At 51.6% G+C, this 21,212-nt stretch overlaps 2 protein-coding genes across 21 annotated transcripts in view; one reads left to right on the top strand and one right to left on the bottom strand.

Moving 5' to 3' along the window:
• Window positions 1–599: 599 nt before the first annotated feature.
• On the bottom strand, window positions 600–16,123 carry BEST1 (bestrophin 1). Of its 2 annotated transcripts, XM_074841605.1 has the most exons (10): window positions 13,172–16,123; window positions 10,637–10,796; window positions 9,642–9,736; window positions 9,010–9,243; window positions 7,809–7,963; window positions 6,555–6,632; window positions 4,920–5,072; window positions 3,936–4,016; window positions 2,946–3,097; window positions 600–2,587 (listed from the first exon to the last, which is right to left on the bottom strand). In XM_074841605.1, exons 2-10 carry the CDS (start codon window positions 10,786–10,788, stop codon window positions 1,393–1,395), a joined length of 2,295 nt encoding a protein of 764 aa, XP_074697706.1. In that variant the 5' UTR covers window positions 10,789–10,796; window positions 13,172–16,123; the 3' UTR covers window positions 600–1,392. The 2 variants fall into 2 exon arrangements, with proteins under 2 accessions (XP_074697706.1, XP_074697705.1); XM_074841604.1 differs by lacking the exon at window positions 13,172–16,123 and having other exon boundaries at window positions 10,637–10,951.
• Window positions 16,124–19,563: 3,440 nt separating this feature from the next.
• RAB3IL1 (RAB3A interacting protein like 1) overlaps window positions 19,564–21,212 on the top strand; it is a 72,521-nt gene continuing 70,872 nt past the window's right edge. For 18 of the 19 annotated variants that reach the window (XR_012625352.1, XR_012625348.1, XR_012625360.1 and 15 more), the window contains exon 1: window positions 19,565–20,726. Coding sequence is in view for 2 of the 19 variants with exons in the window: in XM_074841619.1 (XP_074697720.1) it covers window positions 20,584–20,726 (143 nt within the window). In the remaining 17 variants the exon portion in view is untranslated. Of the gene's footprint in view, window positions 20,727–21,212 lie in introns of all 19 variants that reach the window. The other variant, XM_074841621.1, reaches the window with a different exon arrangement.

Below are 21,212 nucleotides of genomic sequence, written 5' to 3'. Positions count from 1 at the left end.
ACAGTCATCTTAAGTTGGATGAAGGAATATACTAGAGGGATCAGGTTCTACTTGGTGTTTTTACAAATTACTTTTTTTTCCAGTGAAGTGGGATCTACTGCAGGAATTGCTTGTGACTGAAGTTGTGTTTTAAATGCCTTTGACACTGAAGGTGTTGCTGTCAGGAACGTGTAAGGAAAGGAAGGCTTGCGTGTCTGGGCTTCCTGAAGTGGTCCCTGTGAATTTAGATGAGGCTCCTGAAGTAGAGGGGTTAATGCCTTGCTAAACATCATCCTTGTCTACCAAATAGCACTACACTTGTGCATGGAGAGAAATCAGGCTGGACTGAAACGGCAGTGCTGCAGGAACTGCCTCAAGGACTGGGACTGGGAGTTGTAGCAGGTGAGGGTGACTTCTGCCCAAGTCTAGGAGCGGTACTGGGAAGGCGGAGAGGGGAGGCAGCTGTTGTGAAGGCATCAGAAGGGGTGTGGGAGGTAAATTTGTCATGTGCCCCCTGTCAGATGAGAGATTTGCAGCTGTTTTTGAAGGCAGAAGTAGGAAAACTTCTGTGGTTTCTCTAAATTCCTGTTGCATGGAAACTGAAATGAGGAAACGAAACAGATGGTCCTGGCCTTCAGCCTTGCTTTTATTTTCTTAGGGAAGACAGTAAAAACTCAGAACTATGTGGTGTCTGCTACCATCCAGATGACTTCTCTGAGCGCTGTCAAACCAGTGGCAGGTGTGCTGTGGAACTTCACAAGGAAGCAATGTGTTGGGCAAATACCACTGGGTGCAGCCACCTGTACTGGTAGGGGCCTGCCCTGCCTTACCCCGTTCCTTTTCCAGTGCTGGAAAACACGAGCTGGACGTGACTTTGAGAAGCACTGTGGGTCTGCATTACAAACGATGAGACTTGCTTCTGTCCCTTAGTTTCCCTGGAGTACCTTGTCAGTAGTGCCAAGTCCTGCCTGAGACTTGTCATGGGTCTTGTGACAAATGTTAACATAAAGCTCAAGTTCTGTTTCTTGCTGTGATGAGGAGGGGGCAGGAATCCTTTTATTAATTGTAGTTCTCTTTGGGTTTGGGCTGCAACTGCGCTCCAGGCTGGCGCCTGCTGAGCTACTGCTTAACACTCAAAGCCGTACTTGTTCTTTTGCTAGAAATGGAGAGGGGGTTGGTTTATTTTGTTATTGTAACACTGAAGTTGTGCCTGGTGCTGTACCTGAGGCCAGTAGCAGTGTGTCCTTAGTGCTAGCTTTTGCCTAGGCTGGGCTCTAGCTGCGTGTTCCAGCAGTAGGTGGTTTGGCTGCCCTGCCTGTCTCTGGGCGAGTGCCGGTGTGGCCAGGTGTAAAGATACCGCGATATCACTAATACAGCAGGTACCTCCACAGAACTGCGTGTGCCCCTCGGTCTCTAGCTGTACTGATCTATCTGCTCTTCACACGTGCTTTCGCTGCTCTCCGTGATCACCTCCATCAGCCCCACGTAGTCACCTTCAGCTAGAGAGATGCCGGAGTCATTGGGGGATGGACTCTCTGCTCTTCTTGTCTCTTTCGTAGGGGGAGTAGCAGTGCTTCCGTTTCCATTATCTCTTGTGTTCCTGGAAACCTCTGCTGGGTGCTGGTCTGGAGCGCTGGCTGCATCTTCTAAACTTAGGCTGTGAGTGTCCAGGCCAACGTTCCCCGGGTGGGATCTCTCCAGCACTGGAGATGTTACAGGAGTGAAGGAGAAGCAGAGGGAGGCACTACCTCCGGGGGTTCTGTTACTGGGGGTGTGAAAGGCACTTGAATGCTCGGAATTGGGAGTGGCTGATGCCGTGTTCTCCAGGGTTAGCCAGGGTGGGTGGGAAGCTTTGAAGCTCTTAAGACTCTTGAAGCTACCCTGTATCTCGTGGTCTGGGTATTCTGCTAAGAAGGGGAATTTAGGGCTGTCTGATGCTGCTGACTGAGTTCCCGGACTTCCTGTGGTGACAGCTTCTCTGCTTTTACCATTAGAGTTGCTCTTTTCTTCTACAGTTATGAGTGCGTCAGGACCTTTGCCCCGATCTGTTGGCCAAATAAATGTTTCCTTTGCACCTGAGCCAAGGGAACTCTGGCTCTTATATGTATCGCTGACTTTGGAAGGTGAGGAGTTGACAATGACATCCCGAAGAGAAGTGGAGCATGCAGCAATGCTGGAGAGCGCAGGAGGCTTCTTGCGGCCTTGGCGTCTGGAAGGGAAAATCATGGGGATAGAGCTGATGGGTGTCTGTGGAGCACTGTAGAAACCAGGTCTCTCGTAAAATGGGGTTGACATGAAGGCATCAAACTCCCTTAGTTTTCCATCTTCATTGTCCCACTGCTCCTGTGAGCTGGAGTCTCCCCTTGGCTGGTTGATGCTGCAAGGGCTTCCAGACTTGCCCATGTCTTGGTACGTGTAATGGGAGAAGGGGGATGTGGGATCTCCTCGCCTGCGCAGCAGGTTCATCCGGGAAGAGGACCTGGAAAAGTTTGGTGACTGGACGCCGAGGAGGCGGCCTAGGTGACCCAGTAATGGTGTGGAGTGGTTGGCCTCCTCGTTCTCTTTAATTTGCTCCAGGGGCTGGAACTCCATCTCTTCTTTCTGCATGCTGAGGAAAGGCAAAAGGGGCTCTGAGCAAAAAGGTGGTTTCTGGTGGAGAGGCTGGCAGCACAGGGAATGCTGCTGCCAGGGGCAAGCCTCTCTCTATTGCCATTAGAGGTGTGTTAGGCACCCCACAACAGGGCTGCTCGTAGTAGAGGGGAAGGGAGTCAGAGATCAGAGGCATCTTTTTCTGTGGAGGATGTTGACTATTGATTGTCTTTGGATGAGCCTAAAAGCATCTTAGAGCAAGATTTCACAGATTATGGAGAAAGGTATTACTGCTCACTCTCACTCCTCAAGTCTATCCCACACAAGACCTGATCCAAGGTGTAAGTTCTGTTCTGACCCCCTGTGGCTGCACTCACCTGATATCAAAAGTCGAGCCAAGGAATGATGGGCGCTTGTACTCGGCGGTGGCCGCAGTGTAGGGCGGCTGGGGGTCAGGCTCGTTCCAGTAAAGGTCCTTCTCCAGAATGGGTAAATCCTGATGCATCTCATCCACTGCCATAAGAGAGACCTGTGGGGGACAGCAGGAATGTCACATGGGGTGAGCAGCGTCACGTGGGCCTGTTTTCAGTGGACAAAGGAATGTGGGGCAGGAGGAAGCAGTGTAGCATGGAAGCGAGGCAAGTTTGCTATGTGGTTTCCTGTCACCTGGGTTGTTTTTCACATGAAAAGATTTGATTAATTAGAAGGAAAATGATGCTGAAGGAGACTGGAAAACAATATGCTTACGAGGACAGAAGGGCTGAAGGTGGAGAGTTATTGCATGGAAGAAAGCAGAGGCGGCAGTTTTAGATAAAGACACAGGGTGGAAAAGCTGGGGAGAGGCAGGAATGATGTGTTGTTCAAAGTTAGCGAGGGTGTGAAACAAGCAGTCTGGATCTGTCCTGTGTGCCAGAGCACGGACTAAAGCTGCAGTTGGTCTCTGTGTACAAAGATAAGCCAAAAGCCCTGTCTTCCCTGGTGTGTGTGTGTGTGTATGTCTTTCTGGCACAGGTCTTGCCCCGTCTCCTTCCAGGAGCCTGGGATGTCTCCTTGGCTGCTGTGGGGGAACACTGAGCTGCCCCCCTTCACCCTTGTAATTGTTGGGAAGCCTTATGCTCTCCTCTTGCTCTCCCAGCCATCTCCCTCTGGAGATTCAGGCCTCCTAAACATGCAGCCACCAACACCTCAAGAAAGCATAAGGATAACAGGGACTCTCCACTCCGCTGCAGACATGGGAGGTGGGCGGCAGAGGTGTCGCAGGAGAACTTGGTGACTGCACTGATGGGGCTTGTTAAACCCTCAGGTGCAGTCCTGCCTCTGTTCCTCTGCAGGTCGGGCTCATCTGGAGGATCCTGCCTTCACTTTACCTGCAGGTTCCTGTCGATGAGCCAGTTGGTTTCAAAGTCGTCATCGTCCTCCCCAAAAGGGTTGATGAGTTGCTCGGCCACCTGCATGTGGAGAGTGCATAGCACAGGTCATCACAGTCATACCTGCCCCTTTCCTTGCAGGGAGAGGGCTGGTGGGGCAGAGTCAAGTGTGATGTCCCTTGAATTCCAAGAAATGCTGTTCCTCCCAAAAAGTGGTGGGTTAAAAATGGAGACTTGCCAGTGGCTGGGAGACATTCACAGAATCATCTGGGTTGGAAAAGCCCTTGAAGATCATCCAATCCAACCATGAACCTCACCCTGACTGTTCTCAACTCCACCAGATCCCTCAGCGCTGGGTCAACCCCACTCTTCAACCCCTCCAGGGATGGGGACTCCACCCCTGCCCTGGGCAGCCCATTCCAACGCCCAGCAACCCCTTCTGCAAAGAAATACTTCCTAAGAGCCAGTCTGACCCTGCCCTGGCGCAGCTTGAGGCCATTCCCTCTTGTCCTGTCGCTTGTTCCTTGGTTCAAGAGACTCATCCCTGCTCTCTGCACCCTCCTTTCAGGGAGTTGTAGAGGGCAATGAGGTCTCTAAACACCCCCAGTTCCCTCAGCCGCTCCTCATAAGACACGTGCTCCAGACCCTTCATTGATACACACAGATAACTGCCACTTGCTCTCATAGCCTTCCTGCAACTGGGGACCACCACTACAGGTCAAATATAGCCCACTGCCTCTCTCTTTCCCCAAACTAGTCAGGACCAAAGCTTAGGAAATGGGGAGCTGATCTCCAGAGAGAGACACTTGAAAATTGAGAAGGTCTTGGCAAACCCTCAGCCCCTGTTGACTCCCCTTTTGTCTGCCAGCACCTGGCATGTTGCTCACAGGCCAAAGAACACAGCTGAGTCCCTGGTGGGCACACACTGGGAAAAACTCTTGGCTGGGTCAGATTCCAGCTCCAGACGTATTTTCTTGGACTTACCTTTAACCAGCCAGCGTAGAAGAAGAACTGTAAAAATGTAAAGACAGGCACGAAGAGATCTAGCTCATGGCCAGGATATGCTTTTTCTGGATCCAGGAACTGCCGCCCGATCAGACAGGCCAGGAAGAAGCTGTAAACAGCCACGGTCACCACCTGGGAAAGATGCCAGGGGACACACCAGAGGAGCTTGAGTTCCCAGCATCTCTTCAATTTCACCCCACACATCTCTGAACAGCAGTGAGCTGCTGGCTCTGTAGCCTTTTGAAAGCCTTGGATTCAGTTAGGACAGGCTTTTCCTCTGCTTTTTGCAGGAAGATGCATTTTTCACTGCAGAAAGCTTTAAATATGCCCTTTTCCCTTTAGCTGTTCCATACACTCTGTTTCATTCCATGCTGTCCCTGGAATGACATCTGTGTAGGCATCACAGAAAGACAGTGGCAGAAGAATGCTTGTGACATCCTGGATGGAAAGAGCTTAAATAACTGACACATGGCTGCGTGGTTGTTCTGTTTCTGAAGTAAGGGATGCTGTGAGCTCTTTTCATTCTTGTCTTTGCCTCTACTAAAAGCTGTCTTGAGCCCCTCGTGGCTCAGCCCATGCTGGCAGGCTGCTTCCAAGTCAGGGATGGGAACCCTGGCAATGCTGCCAGCTCTGAACTAGCTCCTTCCTTCCTGGTCCTCACACTGGGCCTCTTTTATATTTCCCTGCTTGTTTGCCCAGATTTCAGGCTACAATGAGCTTTGCGCTTTTCTCTGTAATCACGGGACTGGAAACTTCCCCTTTCCAAATTAAAAGCAGCTGAGGCTTCCGCGTGGTCTCTTGACGCAACAAGCAAGGGGGTTCAAAACAAACACCCGGCATCACAAGACTCTCGAGCTAGCCCTGCAGTTCCTTGCAGTGAACAGCACAAAGCTGTTTCATGATGGGCAGGGTGGAGAGTGCCTGGAAAGATAGACTTTGCACTGTGGATGGGCACTTCTGAGGAAAAAAAAAAAGAAAAAAGGGTTGTGTACTGCAGAGAGAGCAAAGACACGCTATGATATTGCTTTTGCTCCTTGTATGCAGGACACTGGTCTGTGGAGGAATATAGTTTCCCAAAGTGTTCCCCATTAACCTTCAGCACTGCATGAGCAGAAGCAGTTCTGGTTTCATGGTAGAGTGCGTTAGTGTTACCTGAGCAGCTGGATTGTAGGAGACAAAGGAGCAAGTTGGTGCCGAAGCATCTGCGTTTGCGTCGAGAGGGCTATTAAACAGCTGAGCACACGTGCACACGTGGCACAACTCCATCAGAGCTGAGCGCGGATCTCAGCTCTGCTGAGTAGGAAGAAACTGCTTCAGGGACGTGCTCCCTGCAAGGCGGTGGCAGGGAGTGGGTCTGTGTGTGTTTTCCGTGTACCTGTGTGGCACAGGTGGTGGTTAGTTACCCTTGGACAGTGGGTGTTGCTGTAGCGGTGGCTGTGTCGGAGTTAGGGAAATCAGGCCGGGCTGGGTGTGCGCTGCTGAGCTACGTATGTGAGAGCCGACGTGTGTCGGTGGGGATGAGGGGTCCCGGTGGCTGGTGTGTGGGTCAGGTACGGGTGTAAATGTGTGCACAGGCAGGCAGCAGAGCAATAGTTGTGGGGGATCCCTTCTCACCTGAGTGTAGACCAGGGGGATGCTGATCCAGTCATACCCGTAGAGTCGCCCGCACTGGCTGCGCAAGGTGTTGAGCTCCTGCAGTGGGGAAGAGGAACGGCTTGTCAGCATAACTTTGCATCTCCTTGCCCTTTGTTGCTCCAGCCTGTTCCCTCCTGCTCAAACCTCCTCTGGAATTGGGGGGGCTCAGCCAGGATTCCTGCTCCCTTGGTGCCAAGTGTCACCCAGCAGACCACCAGCAGAGTCTCACGCTTGCCCTGGAGGAACTCCTTGCTGCCTGGGGTCTCTGTCTGAGCCCAAGATCCCTTCTGAGCTCACTTCATAGGCAGAGTTTATCTCCTCACAAAATGAGCAGCCAACAGGTTAGGCAAAGAATGTCTCAGGAGCATCCATTTCTCTCTCCTGACTATATAGTGAGTCTAGATAAATAGCCCAGAGGGAGATCTCTCTCTGGGCAGATGAATCTCACTCCAGGCAACAGAAACAGTGTGACTTTCCCTGCATGTGAATACCAGGAAGGGTGAGCTGCTCTGGACCTTTTTTCTTGGCAGCTGGACAGGGATTTTGGGGTTGACACAGCACTTAGGGATATGGTGTAGTTGAGAACTGTCAATGTTAAGTTAAGGGTTGGACTAGGTGATCTTCAAGGTCTTTTCCAACCTAGATGATTCTGTGATTCTGTGATTGTTGCCAGGTCTTGCCTGTGGAGCATGACCTGCTTCCCAGGACTATCTAAGAGTCTTCAATAGTGAAATTTTCTATGGGGACCTTGGTTGTTGGGGATGCTTTTGACCTCTCCTGGTCCCTTCCAGATAACGTGCTTCCTTGCAGCTTTTCATCTGTGTCCTAGAGACCTCCACTGGCCACTGTCGTTGGCGGCTCTGCAGTGTGTGAAGGCTGGAGGGAGGCTGATCAAGGACCTGCCATGTGGGTGTCTCCCATTACCACACCTAGATGTGAGACCCATGTTTCCTCCCAGTCCCACACCTGAAAAAGATGTCACGTTCCCCTCGCCTCTGATATATGTGACATTGCTACCATGTCAGCAGGCTGTGAAAACTCTCTGTTCTGTCACTGGCTGGAGAGTGGCAGTGGGGGAATTTCCCATCAAAGTTTTAGTAATATCCCCAGGGACTAGGCTCACTGTCCTACCTCACCATTCCTATTCCTTGCCTGACTCTGGAAATCCCTGTATTTCCACCCGGAGGGCTGGATGAGAATCTCAAACAGTTGCCTATTGCCTTTGCCACTCACATTCAGGATGCCTTGGAGCAGCACGCTGTCCCGGATCCTCCCCTCGTTCCTTGCCTTCACAGCCAGATTGGAGAACCACACGCATGGGATCCAAAACTTGTTGTGGGGGGAATTCAAGCTCTCAAACTTCTTGTGCTCTTCTGGTGTCATGAGGCCTGGGTGGAAAAGAGCAGATGAGAGAGGGATGGCTATAGAGGGCAGAAAGGAATTGATCTCTTCTGAAATGAAAACATCTCAATCTCAGGTGGTCACCTTAGCTCTCCTTAAAAATCACATCAAAGACACAGTCAGCCTTTGGGAGATGCATAGGAGGAGGACAAGCCTACTTGTTAAAACATTGAGTTATAGAAGTGTGAGAGGCAGGTTTTATCTCATTTCACTTTGGATGTCTGCAGCATATCCGACCAGATCACAGTCAGCAGGGAGATAAAGTACTGCTGAGGGTGCAGTTGCCTGGTGTACATAGATATTTGTTGAGAATGGGATAACTTGTGTCCTGTTTTTCTCTCTGGATTGCAAAGGGAACCCAGCTGACTAGGGCAGGTGCGACATCTCCCTTTAGGCAGACTGGGACATGTTGTACTTGAGGAACATCTTCAGAGAGGATTCAGGGAGCCTAGCAGTTAAGGTCAGAGGTCTGAGGCTCCAATTCCCACCTGCCCAGTGGAAAACTGTTGCCCTGAGGGAGGACAAACATACCACTTGGCAGGGGGCTGCTCGTGCTCTGCCATAGATCTGTGCCCAGGGTCATTTACTACAGAGAACTCTTTGCCCACACATGCTTTCAGTGCAGGATGAGCATCTCCCAGTGAAGTCGCTGCACCAGAGTCACCCTAATCTGATCAGCCAGGGCTGCCCTGGGCCCTGCAGCATATCTGCATTCACAAACCCAATCTCGACGCTCTCCTTATGTAAAAAATTTGGGCAGAGACCCTTCATCTTTCAACCAAGCCTTCCAGCCACTATTAGGAATGAGCATACCATGCAATGGGGAAGCACAAACGGTTGATTTTTTTCAGAAGAGCAGAGCTAGGGCATGAGCAGGTGCTTAGCACCTGCTGCAGACACCAGCTGAGCACACTGCAGCACTAGCCTGTCTCCAGTCTGGAGGTCATGTGGCTCTTTCCAAGGCTCTTTTTCCCCAAAACAGCAGCACGGTGCTGCTGTCTGCTCGGTGCCAGAAGGCAGTAGCAGTACTGACCTGCCCTCACGACGTGCTCCATGCTGGGGAAGCGCTTGTAGACAGCAGTGCTGACCGAGCGCAGGATCAGCACGCTGCACAGGTTGCTGTAGCGCATGAGGGTGCGACGCAGGAGCCGCCCATACTCGTCCTCCCCATCCACATTGCAGGAGACCAAGTTCATGATCCGGTCAGGCCACGGGATGCTCTCGTACTGAGCCCACCAGCGAGACACCACCAGAGCCACGTAGAAACCTAGGAGTGAGCTGAGCAAATTAGCCGTCCTAAAGGAGTGGGAGATGTAAATGCTCATGTGTAGGAAGTCTGGTACTGCTCGTAGGCGCAGGCGTGCCTGGAGGGCAATTCAGATCTCTATTCTAAAGTTAAGAGTCTGGGTTTCACGGTTTATTTAGTGCTACTTGGTGCCTGCACTCCTGGCAGAACCCACAGTACATCTGGACAGTGCTGGCGGTGTGCTGGGGGCAATACCTGAGCTGCAACACAGAACGATGTATTCTGCTTGAGGAGTTTTACAAAGGCAGAGGGAGGGATCTGCTCAGCGAATCTTGCCTGCCTGCAGAACTATACCAACCCAGGGAGAAGAAATTATGTCCCTTTCCCCTCCCTGTGTGTTGCCAGACAGAGCTCCTTACCCAGCACAAAGGACACGGGGATTAGCTCAGCATAGCTGTTGCAGTAGAGCGCCAGCTTCTCAAACATCAGCCTTTGGCTCTCGCTCAGGATCAGCCTAAAAGGGAGAAACAGAAGCATCGGCCTCAAAGAAGAGTCTGTGCCTTGTTCGGCCTGCTGGGGTAGGAGTCTGGCAAGGGAAGGGTAGTCACAGGATGGTTAGTCACAGCACTGCCACGCTGTGGGGACGATGTGAGCAGCCCAGGCGAGCCTGGGACATCAGCCCACCTCCCCCAAACACCCTCCTGCCCAGGCCAGAGGAGCTAGAGGTAGGCACTGGCAGAGCGTATGCTAAGTGGTGCAGCCTTGTGTCAGGGACCACCCCTACTTTTCTCACTCAGGAGAGTGCTGTGTGCTATCAAGGGTTTGCCACAGAGCTTGGATGTGCACCACAGTTCACTTAATATCCTGCAAAACATCAGTCCAAGCTCTGCTCTTCTGTGAGTTCCTGTCTCATTCTTAGAGCTGCTTCCCTGCCTCCGTGACTGAACCAGCTAGGGCAGCTCCCTGTCTTTCCCCACCAAAACCAGACCAGCCAAGGGTATAGTTGCCTCATCGTGGATCTGTGGTCCCAGAGCTGATGTCTGCTCTCAAAAATGTATATTGCTTGTTATGTAACGAGGGAAACTCTCTCCTAAAGCTCCCCACTGTGAGACATCTCCAATACTGGTTCATCCTTGCTCTCCACTGATCTATACCCTATTCTTCTGTAGGTCGTCATCAAATACAACTCTTCATCCCAGGGAAGAGAAACTGTGTTCCTTCCCAGGACAGAAAAAAGGAGATTTGTCAGCTGCTGAGCCATACTGGAGCAGCGAGGAAGGACCTTTCCTTTCCTCCTGTGGCTGGTGAGTGGCTGGCCAGCTCCTCTTCACCACGACCACTGTCCCAATACTTCCTTGCTCAGTTGTCCCGCTCAGGACAGGCTGAGAGTGAGGGGCTGTGTAAGGGTGCTTACCTGTAGACAAGACTGATGGTGAAGTAGAGAGAGATGAAAATCAGGAACTCAGAGTAGAGAAGTTTGTAGATACTTCCTTTCCATTGGAGCAGGAGCTGTGAGAAGGTGCCTAGGCGGGCATCAGCCACACGGTTGGTGTATGTCACTGTCATTACAGGTCCTCGTGGAGACACAAAATGAGCAGATGTTGAAGCTGCCAGCAAGGTCGCACAGAGGGAGGTGACAGGGACACCGCAAGTGTCCCAGCAAGCAAGCAAGATGGAAGGAAGGATGAGAGAAAGAGAGAAAGAAACAATGAGTTGAGATCAAAAGACAGGTAAAATAAAGTCAGTGACATAGAGAACCAGTAGGAAATTGATGGTAGGTGATTAATTTGATGAGCTTGCCCGCTTTTTCCTGTCTTTGAGCTGCATGGGAGCTGGTTACAACGATAGATACTTTCTGGTGGAGCCCTTGGTTTCTAGTGTTTGATTGTCAGCATTCAAGCAGGGCTGGCTGGTTGGAGAGGACAGAGCCCACGTGCCACTCCCTTCCAGAAAACAGTTGTTTAAGGTTAATTCTCAGGGTCACAAACTCCAAAGTTGCCTACCCCTTTTTTTTTTTCTTTATAGTATTTCCTTCAAATATGTTGTTTCTGTAAATCTACTTGTTAGGAAGTGTCTTCCCGGAATACTGCTGGCAAAAAAAACCCCAAACAAACAAAGGAAAGAATAACCCCGGAAAGGAGAGATTTCTTGGTACTGATCCAGATGAAGGTACCCCTGGAGATTTGACAGTTTTGGTAGCACTTGCCCAACAAGTGTAGCTGTCTAAATTTGGGCTGAGGGCCATATCTGGACTGTGCTGGTCCTAGTCCTGCAGGCAGAACAGCCCTCCCTGTTAGAGAACTGAGGGATGGAGTTTGGCCAGGCTCACAGAGCACAAATTCCAGTAACTCCACCTCCCCTCTCCTTCAACCATACGTTGCACAATAAATCACGCTGAATGAAAAAAGGCATTCAGGCTCATGAAATGCTTCCCAATCATGCAGCATCCCCATTGCACTTCTAGTCTAACCCTAGATAAATAATTCTTTATCATCAATTAATAATCCAATTTACATTCGTATAAACCTGAATTTGTAAAAAAAACCCAACAAAAAAACAGACTAAAAACCAGACCAAAAATCCTTAGGTTGCTGATTCATTTCATGTAATCCATGCCAGGCAGATAGGTGAGTGATCCCTTGGTTTATAAATAATTATCCAGTGTGAAACTATTGGCATTTCTAAATCTTAACATGTTACCAGAATATTAGACATTGCTATTTAACAGAGGCAATAATGCTCATAGTTACGGGGCCTTGGGCTCTTCCCTGAGTGATGGAGACAAAGAAGCACTTTAAGGGACAATTCAGACCTTACTGCTCTGTAGCAGCAGCTGGAGGCAGGTAAATTAGTGTCCATGCTCTTCATTTAAGCATCTCAGTGAAAGACCTACAGTCAGGTGGGGACAACTCAGGTCCCAGTCTGCTGGTGCTGTGAAGAAAACCAGCAAACTCTGGTTTGTCGGCTACTTCAACCAAATGGCATCTTTGTCCTGGCTTTGGCTTTTCCGTGCTGCTCCTCCTTTGGGTTTCCCTGTCATAACTCTTCGCAAGTCCCCTCTCACAGGTTATATGGGAGGACCTGCCCTGCCCAAGGCTCCCCAGCTGCCTCGTGTACATTCGTGCCGTTTCCATATGTATTTCTGGCCAGTGCACAGGACTTGAAAGAGTGGTTTTTAACTGCCCTAGAGACTGCACACACATGGGCTATACGGATGAGAAATGTATGCAAACACCCATAAATTTTACAGAAAGTTGGCTGTTTTCTCTATGCTTTGGGTCTTGAAAGCGCTCAGGGAGACTCTTTGTTGCATAATTCAAATAGAGAGTCACTTTTTACCAAACATGGAAAACTTCAGCTCTTGTCCATGTAAATAATGGATGTCACGCACCTCTATGCAGTTCTGCTCGGGCACAGGATATGGGGCTTTTCCCAGTGCTTTTTCCTCCAGCCCTGAATGGTGAAGGCACTTCCCTGCCCGCCTGCAGGACTGTCCCGGGATGTCACTCAGCAGCTGACACACTCAAGGGACCATTTGGGGTTGAGGTAGGTGGTGGGAAGTGACTCACCACAGCACTGGCACACCGGAGTCGGTATGGGGAGGAAGAGCCATCCCCTGTGCAGCACCCGCAGACCCCACACCCCAGAGAGCTGCTGCCTGCCGCTGCCTGCATCCTCCTGCCCGATCCATCTGGACTAACCATTGCACCCGGAGGTTGACTGACACTAATCACACCGTGGGAATCCACAACAACCAAGAGCCCGCAACAGCACGCCTGCCTCAGGTGCGTAACCCACCGCGTGCGACAGCAAACGGACACGAGCAGCTATCGCAAGGATGGAGAGCAAGCAGGTAGAGTGGACAGATGGAGTGAGAGGAGGTCACGGATAGGCAGGAAGATGGACCTTGGAAGGAATCTATCTGCTCTTGGGAGGACTAGATACTTACAGTCATGGGCTCCTGAGCTGCGCTGGAGGCTGGGGAGGTTTGGTCCCGCACGTGTCCTCGCTGGGTCCTTTGTGGCCCACACCACGGCCCGCCTCCTTGGCTCATGGGGGGATTGAACCTGACAGACACGGTGTGCTAAGGAGCCTGAAACCCACTTGGGAGCTGCAGCCGGTCACTTGATGCCATAATCCTTCCTCATTACAAAAGAGACTCTGTTGTCTTTTGCCCTGTTCCCTTCTAATCTGAGTAAGCCCTGCATGTTTATAGAAGCGGCCGGAGGAGGGGGAGGCAGGGCTGGCTGCTCCGCAGCTGCCGCTGCTAACTCCTGGCACAGCCATGGTGGCTGCCAGAAGAGAGGCATTTTTCCTCTTAATTCTTTCCTGTTTGGTCCCTTTCCCTGTGTCACAATCTTACAGGAGCCTCAGGAGATTAAGTAGGGCTGGAATTTTCCACAAAGGCTGTAAAATGTGTCACCCTCTCTTCCCTGGGGAAACTCCTAGTTCCTTAGGTCAGTGAAGGACCTGGCAATGCTCTGCCTGGCTCTCAGCAGATGTTTCTGTCTACTGTCTCTGCTGTCCCTGGATGCGTTTGCCATCAGTTCCAGCTGTGGTTTGGATGCTGGGGACTTCGACACTACCACTGGCTCCTCGAGACACTTTCCATGTGTTCACTTTCTTTTCCAGTTGCTTCTCCAGTAGCACTTTGGGGCTGTCACTACTCTTTTTTGCATGCCACCCTGGGAAACACTGGTCCTTGCCTTTGTCCTCAAGCCTCCACCAAGCCAGAGGACTCCTTGCCTCTGTCTCTCCAGAGTCCTCAGTCCCTTTTCAGCTCCCAAGCTGTCCCTCAAAATTGTGACCATCCTTCTCTTGACCATCACCTGCAATCTCTCCTGTCAAGTCTTTAAGACATTCCCCTTCCATGAGGCTTTGAATCAAGATCCTTTCTTATCAAGTTAGTCTTGCTGTGGCATGCAGCTCTCACTGTCAGCAGGCTCCTGGGCAGCAACCCTGTGCCCACAGGCACAGGACTTCGGAGCCCACAGCTCTTCAGGAGGACCTCCGCGTTGTTCCATCTCCTTTCTGCTTACTCCTTTGGGAAGTTGTCTCTTTGCCTATGGAAATAACATCTGCCCTCTAAACACCTCTTGCTGAGCTGCTACAACATTCAGTGTCCTGGAGACAAGGAGCTGCTCTGAGCCTTAAGCCAAGCCATGGCCCTGTCTCACCACCTGGGCCCAACTTTGTAAGTGTGCTCTGACCCCCCTGACCATCATTTAACCAGCCGTGGGACGCTGTGGAGAGGGAGCGTTGGTCTGATCCCTGCAGGTAGGAGCAGCTGAAGACCCAGGCTCCTCGGTGAGGCTCTGTGGGGTTGCCACATGTATTTTTTTCACAGCTCTTTCCAGCAAGCAGGCAGCAGTCTCCAGTGAAATTAAATGAAGAGCTAGTTCTTGTAATAACCAACTTCCTCTTGTGCTGGTCTATGTGTCTGTGTCTTTGACACTTGTTCAGCATCAGCAGTGGGGATCAGTTTGTCCAAACTGTAGGTTTTTTCTTTCTGTGTGGCTGAGCCTAGACCAGGGGAGGGTGTTGTTCTCTGAAGCAGGTGCTGCCTGGCATCTGTCTACGGTGGGGTTTCTGGTGCAGTCCTGGGAACTGCTGTCGATGCTGGGGAGATGATAGTTTAAAACATTGGACTCGGTGCCAGTGTTTGAGGTTTTAGTTCTGGTGTGGGCTGTAGTATGTTGGATTACCTCTGGTCCTGATTCCTTTTTGACAAAAATGGAGGGAACAATCCTTGCTTCTTCTACCTGGCACCAAAACCATGGAGATCTCCTGGCTTCTGCTAGTCTCAGGGTGGAAGATTCTCTGTATTGGATCGCATGATATGCAGAAGGACATGGGCACACATCTGGTAGGAGTGTTACCACATCTGGCCATGCAGCTGGGAGGCTGCCACACTATGTGTCAGGAGAACGGGTATAATTGCAGGGGGAAGGGGTGGACCTGGAGCACTTGGCCTTGCCAGAGTCCTTCCTGCCTGAACACTCTGCATCCCTGGGTGTGCTGCAGCTCCCTGACCCTGGAGCCCCCCTGCCAGGGATGATTTGCTTGGGGTGGGTGGGAGGGCAACGCAAAAGAAAAAAAAGCAGCACGATGCTTCTGCAGCATGAGATAGAGACCTTGCAGGAGAACTGCAAGCACATGGAGGGCCACTGGGACAGCGTCACATTCCAGGTGTGGAACTAGATAAGGGCTTTTATCAGCAGCCAGAGGCTAGTGAGTACAGGGTTGCCTCACTGGCCCAACCACAGCAAACTCATCATACTGACTGAGGGAGCACGTAGCTTTGCGCCTACTGTTGTGAGCAGCACCTGCCAGCTCAGGGGGAAAGAGAATCATAGAATCATAGAACAGTTTGGGCTGGAAGGGACCTTAAAGATCATCTAGTTCCAACCCCCTGCCATGGGCAGGGACACCTTCCACTAGCCCAGGTTGCCCAAAGCCCCGTCCAACCTGGCCTTGAACCCCTCCAGGGAGGGGGCAGCCACAGCTTCTCTGGGCAGCCTGTACCAGGGCCTCACCACCCTCACAGGGAGGAATTTCTTCCTTAGATCTCATCTAAATCTCCCCTCTTTCAGTTTAAAAGCGTTGCCCCTCCTATCCCTACCGCCCTGATCAAGAGTCCCTCCCACCTTTCCCGTAGCCCCTTTAAGTCCTGGGAGGCCGCTCTAAGGTCTCCCTGGAGTCTTCTCTAGGCATCCTAGAAGCATTCACCAGGACCGAAACACCCCACCTGTCCTCCCTTTCTGCAGGCTTGTCCTGGATGAGCACCGAGGCAGGGTGTTGTTTCAGACCCTGCTGTGGCTGCCCCTGCGTGAGTGGCATCTGGGACAGGAGGTAGTGTGCTCCGGCTTTGCTGAGGCTCCGGGACAGTCTTGTCCCTCAGAGGTGTATTTGCTGTGTTATCTGCTCTGTTATGGGGTATGAGGTCCCTGAAACTTTGCTCCTAGGTTGCAGCTGCTCCCAAAAGGCCCTTTTATGGCCAGATCACAGGGTTGGGAGAGGGTCCCTAAGTGATTCAGGATCATGATAATGTCTTGGAACACCAAGGAGCTCTGTGAATGGGGATACGAGCTGGGAGAGCACAGGGGTGGACCTGCTCTCAAGGCAAGGTAGTCCATGCAAGGGTGCTGCTCCACGATTTTGGCCTTTTAGGAGGTATCCAGAGAGAAGGAATTAGTGGACAGGCAGGCTGAGACAGATCTTGAGCGTCTCAGTGCCTGAGCCCTCATCCCTGCACATGGTGGGGGGACAAAAATGGTTCGGGTGAGATATTTGCTGGAGCTGTTCAGGTGCCACCTCTGGGGACTAACACAAAAAAAGCAAAACCTCTTTGTAGAGGGATGTGCTGGCATCTGGGGGACTCTGCTGCCCTCCTCTGAGAGTAGCTCAACTGGCAGCTCGTGTGGTTCAGCGCTGCTGTTAGCACAGCATGAAATATTCGTGGAATTTAATATAGAAGGAAATAGCTGAGGGGCTACCAGCGTGGCAGCACTGTTTGGATCTTTTTTCCCATCCCCTGTGGCCTCAGTCCTTGCAGGCCTTGAGGAAGATGCTGGTCTGAAAGCCTGCCTTGCACAGAAGCAGAGGAGGAAGCAAGGAGGTGCTGACATCCATCCTCAGTCTCACAGCCCTGGAAACATTCTCATTTTCTCCATTTTACAGATGCGGAGATTGAGTTACTGTGATGGGAAGTGAACCCCGCTTTGGGAACCTCAAAGGGCCACTCTCTGTCCTGAGTTAGCTGCAGCTGTCTGGGAAAGGCACGGTGCCATCCGTACTGTCTGCCAGAGAATAACAAGTGCATTTCTCAGAAGGACGCCATGTGTCCCCAAGCGTGGTGAAATCCCTCTCCCTTCTCCAGTTTCAGTGCTGAGACAGACACAGAGGCAGCTGGCATCAGGGGTGTCTCAAACTGACATTCTTCCCTGGAATCTGATGTAAAAAAAAGTGGAAAGTATCTGAGGAGGTGCTGTTTTGCACAGACAGGATTCACTCTGAGGTTTGAGCTGGTGCTGAATGTTTGAAGATGATGCAGTGATCCTCAGTGCCTTCGTGAGGACCCCCAGATTTCTTCCCCTTATGTTGTAGGATTTATCACTAATTCTGCACAATCCTGGGGGTCCCTGAGAGCTGGGGACACACTAAAGGTGCTGCCTGTCCTCTGCGTAGCACTCGAGTTCAGTGTGGTAATTTCTTTCTTCAAGGACTACATGCTGTTCTGACATGGAGGGGGTGAGTTGCTGCTCTAGTGGAAGAAGTCATGTCCCTGCCAACTCTACTGCTTTTTACAAGCGTCTTTGTATTTTTTCCCAGCTCTGTGGCAAATCAAGAGCCATCTGGTAGCACTAGGCTCCCTATTCCTGTGAGGGGGAGTTGGCATGTGTGTGTATAAGCAGCCATTTGGGATGGCACAGCCCAAGCTGCAGGATCCCTGGGAATCCTGGACAAACAGCTCAGTACACGGACAGACTGACTGTACCTCATAGCCTTCTTTTTTTTTGCCATCGCTCCCTGACAAATCTAGATATGTCTTTGCCCAGGAGAGATCAGCAGTATATGAGCACCACTCTCTTGCTTTGAGGTTTCAGTGCCAAGCTCTCTATCTCCCTGCAAATCTGAGTGCCGATCTCTGTCTGACCCTCTGCATTTTATTTTTCAGGGGGCTGGAGAGTGACAAATCTCTCCCTCTTCTTCTGATGTTGCATAGTTCTGCTTGTATAGACATGAAATATGTCCTTAGCGAAGTCCCCCTTTTTTTGCCTTAGCCACCACGGTGGGGATTAGTTTCCAAAGAGAGGACCAAATGTGTTGATCCTGGATGTCACTTCGAGGGACTGCCTGCTACCTCCTTGGAGACGTTGTGGGGAGGATACAGGACTGAGAAGTTTCTGGATGGATAAACAGTGACCAAATCAGCCAGAGGAAAGGAAGACCTTCCTAAAAAGCTGAGGGACAGTCCCCCTTTCTCTCTGGGTTTCCCAGCTTCTCTTCTTCCTTTTCCATCTGGTGTCTCTTCCCCCGGGTTCAGGCTGAACCCTTCCTTCAAAGGATGCTGCTGAGTGTGAGGTTGCTCTCTGCCAGCCGTCTGCAGCTGAGAGCTGGCAGGAACAGCAGTGTCTCTGCTGGGTCTCTGCTCAGTGCCGCACTGGGACTGCTCTTAGCAGCACCCGTCTGAGCAATCCAGCACTGCTGCCCCAGGCCAGCCACCCCCCCAGCTCTCTGGCTCTGGGTCAGGAAATGAGCATTATGCTTTTTCAGTCTTTTCTATTCACCCTGTTGCCCTGGAACAGGGGCTGCGCTTTGTTGGGTGATCAAGGCAGATCCTCTCCATGAAATCAGAGATCTTAGACCCAGAGATCCCAGAGGACCCTTGCTAAAGCCCTTCCAGCCAGTTGAGCAAACATGCTGCACAGCTGGCTGAGACAGGCGAGAGGGAGGGGAGCGAGGGGGTGGATGAAGCCTGGAGGTTTAGGCCATTTGTTTTCATTCTCATTTTCACAGCAATAACATCCGGTCTGGGTTTGCTGGGTCAGGGGTGTAGTCCTGCTTTCCAAACTCTGAGATAATCCCTGTTCCTCCTTCCCTTTCCAGCCTGGGTATGGTTTTTCTTTTTATTTCCCCCCCCCCCCCCCCTTTTTTTTATTGTAGTAGGATCTGGATCTATGAGCAGACAAGGCAGCCCAGAGGAGGCTTGAGCCCTCTCCCATGACTAGGAGGCATCTGTACTGGGCAGGGTGTCCTAGCTGAGAGCTGCTTTTGCTTTGCAGGGTGGTCTTGACCTTGTTTGAACCAAACTTTGGATTTTGAGTCCTGCTCTTCATTTATGACCCATTCAGCGGAAGATGTGGGCACTCTGGCAGGGAATATGAAGATAGCTGCATAGCCTGGGCTGAGAGATCACTGAGGAATGGTGTGGAGGGGCTCCTGAAGTGACAGGGCTCTGCTTGGGGTGCTGGAGGAGCTGTTCAGGCCGGAGATGCAGAGCTGGGACAGAGGACCCAATGGGGTGCCACAAGTGTACCCCTGTGTCTGAGAAACCCAGAGGAAGGATTGGGGGGGTCCTTTCCTTTGGGAAAGAGCTGTAGGGAGCAAGGGACCTGACTGGACCTGACTCTCAAGAAGACACAGAAAGCATTAGCAAGATGCTGCTTTGCCCAGAGGAGGTGGGACAATGAGAGACAAAAGGTGAAGAGTCCAGGGAGGTCATCAGCTTGGCAAGGTGGATCTGCAGGAGGGGTGTGAGAGGAGTGGGGGTGAGTGGGTACGAGTGAGGGAGCAGAGGCAGTGGAAGTGGGGAAGAAAGGGGGGGGAAAGGGTGACTAAAAATGCCTATGGCCCTGGGGGAGGTACCATGTCAGGGCCTTCACATCAGGTATGTGCCATGCTGGGAGACTTGCAGGAGGCAAAGTGGATTTTATGACACTTTACCCAGAGGTCAGTGATTTTTTCAGCTTCCATGAAATGTAAATGGGAAATAATGTGGAAGAGAGCAAGGTACTTCCATGGTGTGAGATGGCAGTGCCGGGTTAGAGCTCCCAGCTGCACTTGTCTGGTGGTTTGTTGTCTCTTTAGACCAGAGGTAGGAGATGGGTCTGTGTCTCACCAGGTGTTGCGTTGGTCAGTTTGGGACACTTCACAATGCAGCCTGGAGGACAGCTAGCCTTGTGCGAAGGGCATGGAGAAGGCAGCAGCTCTTCCTGCCTCAAAGCTTGCACGATAACCCTCAGATTAGGAGTGATACGTGCTTGAGTTTTGCTCTGCTGGGCCAGCTCATTTATCTGGTTATGGAGAAATCTCAGGGTCTGTCCAGGCTTTCTCAATAGCTCTGCCTGTCCTTTGGGGCTGGGAGTGAGGGGGAGCACATGCCACTCTCACCTTGCGACCAGTTATTTTTGCAAGTGGCTGGGATTCAGCATCCCCAACACATCCTCTCTTAATGCTTCCTGTCTGCATTATCAGTTCTGTTTCTTCCTGCCTTTGTTGGATCCTGGAAGTTCTACCTTTCTAACCTGAGGACCCCCCGCATCCCTGCTAGCCAGGCCTTGGGAGTTAATAATTACAAAGTCTAATTACTTCTGGTGCTGCCTTGCAAAGCTGGAGATCTTTCCCCTCCTCCCAAAAGTTCCCTGAAGATAACAAAGGTTACAGCCACCGACGCAAACCTCTCAGACACTTTGTTCCAAGACTTCAGACCATGGGGTTGGCCTCTGCTGTCACCGTGGATGCTGGCCATGAGGCAGGGCAGCGCTGGAGGTGACATGGACACCCAGGAGAAGCTGGGACAGGGAATTGCTCCCTGTGTAGTATCTACAGTGGCACTCTGCACTGGATCCAGGGATCACCATGTCTGACTCGCTTGCCTTTGGCTCTGTGTCTGCCGGCGAGGCAGAGGATGGGGCAGCTGAGCCCAGGGGGCGAGCTGCCCCTTCGTGCAAAGGCTTGGAGGGGATACGGCTGCCTGGAGGAAAGCCCAGGGCCATGGCAAGGTAGGAAGCAATGGGAAACTTGCGGGAAGGACGGATCTGGAAAACACACTCTGAGGGTGGCTTGTGAGGGCAGGGGTGGTTTTGGGTCTAACAGAGGCACTGTCGCCAAAATTGCAGTGCTGTCAACCCAGGGGTGGCTGTGGGATCTGCTGTGGGACTGGGGTGACTGCAGAAGTCTTTTGCCCCTTTTCTTCCTAGCAGGCAGACATGCCCCCAGGGACAGGGACAACATGCTGTGCACTCCCTAGAGCAGTGCTGTGAGTGGCAGTTGTCTCTCTGCCTGTAGCTAATGCCCCAGTGAGAGGGTGAACTCTAGAACTGTAGCTCCTCATGATTTCAGTGGCAGGCTGTGGAGTGGATCGGTCATTTCCAAACACCCCAGGAATCACCCGGAGCTGACCCTTTCTGCCCCTCTGTGCTAACAGAGTAGAGCAAGCAAGGAAAAAACTTTCCAGATGACTTTGCCCTGGGCAAAGGAGCTCCTCC

This window comes from Strix aluco, chromosome 16 (genome assembly GCF_031877795.1).
Source record: "Strix aluco isolate bStrAlu1 chromosome 16, bStrAlu1.hap1, whole genome shotgun sequence".
Taxonomy (NCBI): Eukaryota; Metazoa; Chordata; class Aves; order Strigiformes; family Strigidae; genus Strix; species Strix aluco.
The sequence above is the reverse complement of the archived record's forward strand: the minus strand, read 5'-3'. Positions and strand labels throughout refer to the sequence as shown.